The following is a 10,000-nucleotide window of genomic DNA, read 5'->3' as shown; positions in this document are numbered from 1 at the left end:
TATCATCAGGAGGAGATGATGACTGAGCCTGACTTTATATCATCAGGAGGAGATGATGACTGAGCCTGACTTTATATCATCAGGAGGAGATGATGACTGAGCCTGACTTTACATCATAAGAAAAGTCTCCGTCCTGAGGTTGCTAGTTAGTCCTCATACTTCTTGAGGGGACATTGACAGAGACAGGACTGTGAATGTCTCGTGTGCACAACATTTAATCACAGAAATAAAGTCAGAAACACAAAGACGAAGGAGACAAAGAGAGGGTTCCCCTGCTCGTACCAAACCGGAGCGGCGCTGCCACAACGCGGCGAGGCGAGACCGCACAGTCATGAACCATGATGTCATGTTGACTGGAGCTGAACAGCGACCAGACTAAACAGATCCAGACCGTCAGACAGACGAGACTGACTGACTGATAGACAGTCAGACAGATGGACAGGAGAGTCACAGGCGAGGTCCAAGTCATCCAAGAGTTTTCCCCTCAACACGTAACTCATTCACAGCCGACCGTGGGAGGGAGGGAGGGAGGGAGGGAGGGAGGAATCCCAGCTTTGCTCCATTAACAGCCGAACAGAGGGAGGGGAGAAATAAATAAAGACAGAGAAGGAGGGAGGAGGGAGGGAGAAGGTAAAAGTTGGAAGTGGTATGAGTCACGGAGCGAGATGGGAGGAGACTGGAGTGGTGGAGGAGAGAGAGAGAGGGAGGGATGGAGGGAGGAGGGAGGTATAATTATGGTTGGAGGCTGCCAGAGCGAGAGAGAGAGAGGAGAGAGAAGCAGAGGGAGGGAAAGAAAGACGAGAGCGAGGAGAGAGAGCGAGTCCAGCCCACTCCGGTAAAACCATTCAACTGGTGAGCGAGGGAGCATTCACCACAGAGAGAGAGAGAGAGGAACAGAGGTAAAGCAGAGAGAGAGAGGAACTCCCTTTCGTCTGGGATAACTTAGTCAAACTGGCTCTCTGACACACACACTGCACACACACTGCACACACTCTGCAGCGACTTCACCCCGGGAACAAGGATCCTCCTGCTCTCACCGCTTTTCCTTCATCCATTCATCACATCCGAGACTTTTTTCTTCTTCTTCTTCTTCTTCTTCTTCTTCTCGTCCTGTTGTTTTTTCTTCTTCTTCTTTCTTTCTTTCTTTCTTTCTTGTGACGCCTCCACATTTTCCAGCCATCTGTCCCTGACAAAAAAGATAAGGATTACTCATTTTCTCTCTCGGCGTTGTGTTTTTTTTTTTCTTCTCTTTTTTGTCCTCCTCTCTCTCGTTTCTTTACAGCTTTTTTTTCCCTCCGTTTTTCGCAGGTGGACTGTGAGCTGAGCTGAACTTTGCAGCTTCCAAACTTCTGAGGAGAGAACGAGAGAGAAGAAAGACAAAGACAATAAGAAGGAGAGGAGGCTGAGGAAGCAGGGGAGACTTTTCTTTCTTCATCCAGGACTCAGTTTTTGTTCAGACACTTTTGGCCAAAACTCGACTTTCTTCATCTTTTCCGGCTCCGTCTGTGCATCTGCATCCGGCAGCATCACCAAATCCAGCTCGGCAGCCAATCAGACGTCTCCTTTCATCATGTCAGTGTTACCTCTGCTCAGTTGGACCGTCCTGCTCCTGGTCCAGAGCTGCGGCTCGTCCTCGGACCCGGCGTCCAAACTCCAGCCGCTTTCTCTGACCGTCCATCCTCACCACCAGCTGCTGCCGGACGCCGCCTCCAGCTCCCACTGCCCCTCCTGCGCCCTGGCCAGGATGAGGAGAAACGAAGGGGTCACGGACGACATGGCGGGACACGACCAAGAGGGGGAGGCGGCTCAGCAGGATGTGGTGGAGGCGGTGAAGAGGCACATCCTCAACATGCTGCACCTCCAAGCCCGGCCCAACATCACCCGGCCCGTGCCGCGCGCCGCGCTCCTCAACGCCCTGCGCAAGCTCCACGTGGGGCGAGTGGCGGAGGACGGCAGCGTGCAGATCGAGGGGGAGGAGGAGGCGCGAGGGCGGGGAGGCCGGGGAGGAGGGGGAGGAGCAGCGGTGGCGGCAGCTCGGGCCGGAGACGCCGGCGACGCTCAGGAGACGACGGAGATCATCACCTTCGCTGAGGCTGGTGAGTACACATGGCTCAGTGTGTGTGTGTGTGTGTGTGTGTGTGTGTGTGTGCACTAATGTGTGTGTGAACTGTAACCAAGATAGCCTAAGGTGTGTGAGCACATATTTACAGCTCAGTGTGTGTGTGTGTGTGTGTGTGTGTGTGAACAAATGGCAGCAGCTCGACACTAAATGTGTAAATCTGTGTCCTCATGTGTCAAGGAATGTGTAACAGTTACCTTCGTGTGTGTGTGTGTGTGTGTGTGTATTTGTGTGTGTGTGTGGAGACAATTCAGACTGTGTAAGCACATATTTGCATGTGTTACAGTTGAGTGTGTGTGTGCGTGCAAAAGACAAAAATGCAGCTGTGTTGAAAACGGCCGCTCTGTCAGTATGTGTGTGTGTGTGTGTGTGTGTGTGTGTGTCCACCTGCTTAATTCCACCTGCGTACTCACTCAGCCAAACCCGGCAGATACACACACACACACACACACACACACACACACACACACACACACACCTCTGTAATCGCCTCCTGCTGTTTTCAAAGAATAGCTCATTATCTACTTAAAGTCAGAGGAGATTCGTGTGTCACTGTGTGCGTGCGTGCGTGTGTGTGCGTGCGTGCGTGCGTGTGTGTGTGTGTGTGTGTGTGTGTGTGTGTGTGTGTGTGTGTGAGGCTGCTGCTGGATGGTTTTCCTGACAGACGGTAGCGACAGAGAGCGAGTACGAGTCAGAGAGAGAGAGGGGGGGGTGCTGCTGCGTTCCTGAATATTAACACTCACACTGTCGTACCTGTGATGACTCAGAGGAAACCGACCAATCGGCTCGGCCCAGCAGCAGCTCCTGCAGGCTGAGGTCAGGTGTTAAGTGTGGTCTTCCTCTGTGTCGTCACCTCTGACCTCCTGGTCTCCGTCTCTTTGGATCGGGGTCACCGAGGGTCACGACTCGTGAGGTTTTCCTGTGGCTGATAATCTCGCGGTCCTCATGCTGAGACCTCGTATCTCCGCTGTGTTGTGTTTTAGCCATCAACTATAAATTGGCGAGTTTCTCCGTCCCTGCTGATCATCATCCAAATCCTCCATCAGGTTTTAGTTTGAGTCAAAGGCAGCTCTAAGAAAATCCATCACAGTCGACTTTAGAGCAAAGATGCTCCGAATACTGAGACGTGAGTCTGCAGCCGAGCAGAACAAAAGGAACAAACTGATCTTTAAAACCAGCTTCATGACAGCAGACGAGCTGCATGGAGACATCTGATGTTTTAAGTCTCCAGCTGCTTCAGGTGTTCAGCAGAACGCTGCAACTCTGTTTTACTGTGAAGCTCCAGAAATGTTCTGTGGACTACGAGACTTCACCTGACTTTATATCATCAGGAGGAGATGATGACTGAGCCTGACTTTATATCATCAGGAGGAGACGATGACTGAGCCTGACTTTATATCATCAGGAGGAGACGATGACTGAGCCTGACTTTATATCATCAGGAGGAGACGATGACTGAGCCTGACTTTATATCATCAGGAGATGATGACTGAGCCTGACTTTATATCATCAGGAGACGATGACTGAGCCTGACTTTATATCATCAGGAGATGATGGCTGAGCCTGACTTTATATCATCAGGAGACGATGACTGAGCCTGACTTTATATCATCAGGAGGAGACGATGGCTGAGCCTGACTTTATATCATCAGGAGACGATGACTGAGCCTGACTTCATATCATCAGGAGACGATGACTGAGCCTGACTTTATATCATCAGGAGATGATGACTGAGCCTGACTTTATATCATCAGGAGGAGACGATGACTGAGCCTGACTTTATATCATCAGGAGATGATGGCTGAGCCTGACTTTATATCATCAGGAGATGATGGCTGAGCCTGACTTTATATCATCAGGAGGAGATGATGGCTGAGCCTGACTTTATATCATCAGGAGGAGACGATGGCTGAGCCTGACTTTATATCATCAGGAGGAGATGATGGCTGAGCCTGACTTTATATCATCAGGAGGAGACGATGGCTGAGCCTGACTTTATATCATCAGGAGGAGACGATGGCTGAGCCTGACTTTATATCAGTCATCCGTGTTTGTGTCATTTTAAATGTGTTATGATTGAAAAGTGTTGGAGGTGAGTCCACCCGTGTGACGACGTGAGTGACGAGGCAGCCCAGCAGATCACTGGAGGTTTGCTTCAGTGGTTGTGAAATCCCTGCTTTGTGCTTTCCAAGAGCTCACCTGTCAGTCAGGCCGTGTGGGCGGGACTGTGACGTCGTCTTCTTCCTCCTCTGGATTTTCTGTTGATGCAGTTTGAGTTTCTGTAGGCGAGAGTCTGGAACAGCAGATGGAAAAGATTTTTATGAACTGGATCTGTGCAGACGGGCTGAGAGGAGCAGCTTTCTTTACAGGGAAACACTGAATTTACAGAGTTCCTCTTCGTGGATGAATGTGGCAGCACAGAGTCACAGATTACGTTTCTGTTGTTTGTAGAATAATTTAAATGTCGCCTCAAATCTGAATGTGACAACAACGTAATGACATCCAGGCGTGAGCAGACGGGTCTCATCAGGTACCACCCTGTTCAAGAAGCAGGACCAACAAGATCATTTAACAAAAAGTCCTCCATCTTTACTCTGCACATTCTCCTCTCTGCTCACAGACCCTTAGAAACCAATAAAGAACCCTATTAGAACCCTTTTAGAACACGTTCCGTTCAAGTCTAACATAAGGCCCATTTTATGCTTTAGAACCCTTTTAGAACCACTTCATGCTGTTGAGTTGGAGGCCTCAGAAACTCCTCTAGAACCCCTGCAGACACCACTCAGAGGTCCATTTAAATCTGGACTGATTCTTCACAGAACCCGTCCAGTTGAGTGTCAGGGTGCCTTGTCGATGGCTGCATGCAAACCAAATGTTCTAGTTCAGAAAGATCAACTCTGGAGACGTTTTTAGAAAACATGAACTTCTTCTTTGGTGCTCTATAGTGACGTCACCTGACTTCCTCCTTTGCTCCCGATGGCCGAGACTCATAATACAAGTGGTGTCATTGTTAGACTCTCGTGTGGATCAGTAAAGATCGACAGATCTTCGGTTTTATGTCCTCTTCTTTAAAAGATATTCAACAACATCATTACAAATATCTGCTTTAGTGATTCAAGAGATACATTCAGGTTGTTGAAGATCTCACTTCCTCAAATTGTCCAGAGTGAACCCTCTTCCCAGACAAACCAATAAAGGATCTTTGACATTGTTATCAGTTGAACCCTCTTTCCTCTGGTACCAGTCAGCTGATCGTCCTCATCACACAGGAGAAGAGTCTGGAAGTGACGCTGCAGGCTAACGCTAAGCTAGCTGCAGGCTAACGCTAAGCTAGCTGTGTCGTCTTTGAGAGTTGTTGTTTTTACTTCGGACGTGTGCGAGATGATTGACATTGAAAAGCTTCTTCTTCTGCTATAACCCATAAATAAGGTGTTTCTGTGGTACCTGCTGGACGTTTCACACGAACAGGATCGTTTTAAATTAACTGAGCACGTGAACGTGCTGTAAAACCAAAACTATGAGCTCAAAGAGGCTAAAAAGCTCAGTGAAGTAGAAAAAGGAGGCTGTGGCTTGTCGTTGGAGCTCATAAAACTTGTTGTTTTTCTTCGATGTAGCGCTGCCCGCTGTGAGAAAACTTTGCACCCAGCCAGTCCTGTGCTTTGTTAGGAATAACTGATGCGTTCAGGGACCTCAGTAATTATGTTGGGTGGCGGAGATGACGAGTAAGGGAGCCGAGGGACGACTGGATTCTTGGCGGAGACGAAGTGTCAACCTCCGTTTAGCAGCTCCGACACAATATGTATCTGTCCGCCCGTTTTCTGTCCGTCGGCCTGTTCTGTTTAAATTCCTGTCCTCCGTCTCCTGTTTATCTTCCCCTCGTCTCCCGCCTCTCCCCACACACAGAGGACAATTAGGCTAATTGAACTTAATTGAACACATCATTAGCGACATTCCACAATCCACTTTCATCTCCCTCTGCGCTGCTCTCTGTAACCTCGATCTACCCTTCGCTGCTCTGGCAGACAGAATAAACCGGTCATTGTTGGATCTATTCTGGTGGCCGGGTCTGTCTGGGGACTCAAACTAGCGACCCTGCAACAAACTCGGGGCCGGTTCACTGACTTCTGACAACTGAGAGGAAACAGTGAATCTGTGCAGCTGATAGAAAGACAAAATCCTCCGTCTGATAGGAAAATAAACTATAATTAGCATGTTTCCTCTTCTCTCTTCTTTTCACTCTGCTTCCTTTTCATCTTTTTCTTCTTGGCTCTGATTCACGTTTTCTTCTCTTCCTCTGGTCCAAACTTCTCTCTGCTGCAGACTTTCTCCTCCTCCACCTCTTCTCCTCGCCGTCTGTCACGTTTGTTTTTTGTGACGTGGCCTTAGCGTGTTTATAGCGTGATAACGGTCGTGTCCGTGCAGTCGTCGGGCCGTTGGAGCCCCCGGAGGCTCGTTTTAGTCGTCGTCGTCCCACCACAGCGTTTGGCTCTGCTTTGATGTGTGACCGGCCGCCAAAGATGCTCTGTGTCTGCACAGATGAATCACTCGATAGTAAACAACTACAGATTGTGTCCAGACCCGCCGAGCACTGACACACAAACCTGAAGACGCTGCAGATTCAGGTTAAAGGTCACGATATCCTGCATTCTTACTCATGTGGATTAATCCGCTGCTGAAAGTAGTCCCCAACAAATGCAGCGTCTCCTGCTGTTTGTTTGATTGAAACTAAAGTGAGCCGCTGTTTTAAACATGAAACATGTTGTTGGTGTTTTTAAAGAGTCCTGTCGTCAGTAGGAACCAACGGGCTCAGAGTTCAGAGCCGTCACACAGAACTGGGAGACAAAATCCAATTTTGTGGAGGGAACCAGGGCGACGCTAACGTCAGGGTCAGCTACAAAAATACATCCTCCTGCAGCTCTTCACTGCTTTTCTCAGATTAATAAGCGTTTAAGTCTGCAGTTACAGATTAATCTGATTTATTAACTGTTAATAACAAAGGGAGCCTCTCTAACACATTTGTTGCTGTTATGAGTTTGGAGAAAAACTTTTTTTTTCGTACACTGAAATGGTGCGTCGAAAAGAGCTCAGAGTGAGACATCTGTGTCTCCTGTCTGCTCTCTGCCTGCTGTGTCGTCCCTCTGGGAGGACTCTGGGAGGACAGGAAGGCAGCGAGCGGCGGCTTCGCTAAATACAGACGAGTTCAAACAGAGGGGGAGAGAAGAGAGAGAATTAGAGACCAACTGTCCCTGAACGAGTCCTGCAGCCGGCTCGTCTCTGGTCAAACCACATCCCAGAATCAGACTGGTTCTGCTGGGAGACTCCCAGTGTGATCATCTGTGTGAATGTGACGGGCGAGATCGGCTCATCGTTAGATGTTGTTACATTAACAGTTCATCTTCGTTATCAGCTGAAGTCTCGTAGTCCACAGAACATCTCTGGAGCTTCACAGTAAAACAGAGTTGCAGCGTTGTGCTGAACACCTGACGCAGCTGGAGATGATTTAAAATGTAAAAACAACCCAAAAAATACAGAAACTCCACTTTGCTGAATCAGCTGTTAGCACTTCTGTCAGCAGTGAACCTGTGGACGTACCGACAGCTGTCACTGGATCACTGTGACGCTGAAGACAACTTAAAAACATGAAGTTTCTCAGGCAGGTTCTGCACATGTGAGGAGCGACGTGGTTGTGCAGAACTGTTGCTCGCCACCAAATCAAATATTTCATATTTTTGGTGTTGACAAGAAAAAATGAGTCGTCAGGAACAGCTAATCCTGCTGTGGATCAACAGTCTGCAGCTGATGTTCCGTCGAGTGGCCAAAAAAAACATCTCGTGTCTCCGTACAGCTCGTCTGCTGTGATCCGATGAGTTTTTAAGGACGTTCCTGACACGTCTTCAGACGGGGTGTGAAGAACGTCTTCAGCCTCTGATGGACGGAGCTCTGACCTCGTCTTTATCCGTCAAACTCTTCAGACATTAAAGGTTCTGATGTGATCTCGTGTGTGAAACCCGAGGCCGAGCGGCGGCTCGGTCTCTTTGGCGTGTTGGTATTTTGCGAGGGAACGTTTGACGGTGGGATTGGACTGACTGCTTATCTGCTCTCTCATTATAAACAGTCTGTCCTGGGAACACAGAGGAGCTGGCACTTCAGCTCCAATTTAGCTCAAAACTTTTATTGTCCCGAGAGAAAAGATCTGGTTTGTAGACGAGGCCTGAAAATGAGAACCATGCCATAGATGTTTGTGAAAACAATGAAAACACAATAAAAAGTGATGAGAACACGACCGGATCGGAGCAGCTGAGGTCCCAAACCCCGTTTCCCACACTCTCCCTCTCCTTTGTTTCCGGCCGAACTCGCTGCTGGAAGAACTTTACTCAGTCGGACCAGTGGCACCGCCGCTGCAGCAAACTGACACTGTGTTAAACACGAGCCCGCTCTTCAAACTAACCAGAAACTCACTTCATTTTGTTTCACTTTACTGCTCGACAGCAGCAATAAACACACCACAGAACATGTGAAATACACGAACAGCTGCAGCACTTCAAGTATCTGCTGCTCTCAGAGCCGACCCGCCTTTCATCAGCACCGTGACCCGAGAAGCTACGTCCAGGATTTATGTAGGAGGACGATGTTTACTGTACGAGTGAAGTAAAAGTGTCTGCAATTAATATTCAGCTTTTTATTGACGTTAAAGATAAAATATGTTTGATTTCTGCATCAAAACGTCTAAAAACAACTGGACCTTTGTTCTGCATGTTGTTGAGTTGTGTTCTCACATCATCACAAACGTTTCCACCAAAGTTAAAGCAGAGAAATCCTCCAGTGTCCTCGAGGTGACGCCGAGTTTCATCTGGTCGTCTGTGGCTGTAACTTCAGGAGAGAGTCAGAGAGAGAGGAAGGAAGTCTGAGAACGAGACCGAACACAACCAGAAGGAAACTTTAACACATCAGAGAGTTGAGCTGAAGCTCTGAGTGAAGTCAGCACTCAGCAGAGACTCTGGTTCTGGTTCTGGTTCTCTGTCTCCTCTGTAACGTTACCTTCATGAAGTAAAGTCCATTTCCCCTTTCTATTATATTTTATTTAAATTTGCAGAAAGAAGAAAAACAAATAAATAAATAAAGAAGATGTGACCTGAGTCCAGTGGACACGTCTTCACCTCAGTCTGAACCATCTGGAGCAACTTTACATAAATTTACGTCCATTTTTTTAAGGCGGCCTCTAATTGAGCCTCTGCATGCAGACGAGCACCTTCAGGCTCAACACCTTTCATCTGTATTAAACACAGATCTCAGCTGTGATTGGTTACTGTACCTGCGGGCGTCCTCGCTGTTTGAGGGACTCGCTGCCCTCGACCGTGATCACAGCTGCAGCTAACGATCATATTCACCGTCGGTCAAAAAGTCAAATCTTAAAATGTCTTAGTTTGTCCAGTAACTCAGAATCACTTCACGTACATTTATCTGGACAATGAGCAGCGCGTGTCCGGCCCGATCACTCCTGGTCACTGCTGATCACTGATCCATCGATGGATGACGGTCCCTGTGTTCTGGGCGTGGCTTCACCCTGCAGGGTGTTCACCATCTGAACATCGTGTCCTCTTTTCATTCTTTCTCTCTCCAACTCTTTTCCTCGTCTCTCTTTGATCCGCCCAAATGAAAAGGCCGAACTCTTCACGGCTACAAAAGGCAGGATTATTTTTACGACGTGTGTTCAGACGAGACTTTCTCCTCCAGCTGACGATGAGAGAGTTTGGCATCCGGGACATTCCTCTCATCAGACGGCGAGGCCGCCTTAATGCCTCCTCGCCGCTTTGTTTACCGGCTGTTTGACAGCGTTACACACTGCTCAGTGCGTGTGTGTGTGTGCGTGTGTGTGTGTGT

At 48.4% G+C, this 10,000-nt stretch overlaps 1 protein-coding gene across 1 annotated transcript in view; it reads left to right on the top strand.

Annotated features, from left to right (window-relative positions):
* Positions 1 to 822: 822 nt before the first annotated feature.
* The window catches only part of inhbaa (inhibin subunit beta Aa), a 17,385-nt gene continuing 8,207 nt past the window's right edge, over positions 823 to 10,000 (top strand). The window contains exons 1-2 of the mRNA XM_084340079.1: positions 823 to 899; positions 1,309 to 2,096. Of these exons, the coding sequence (XP_084196205.1) occupies positions 1,571 to 2,096 (526 nt within the window). The 5' untranslated portion in view covers positions 823 to 899; positions 1,309 to 1,570. The remainder of the gene's footprint in view (positions 900 to 1,308; positions 2,097 to 10,000) is intronic.

The sequence above is a fragment of the Pagrus pagrus genome (genome assembly GCF_965226575.1).
Source record: "Pagrus pagrus genome assembly, chromosome: 20".
NCBI classification, from domain to species: domain Eukaryota; kingdom Metazoa; phylum Chordata; class Actinopteri; order Spariformes; family Sparidae; genus Pagrus; species Pagrus pagrus.
This window is presented reverse-complemented; position numbering and strand designations above follow the sequence as displayed.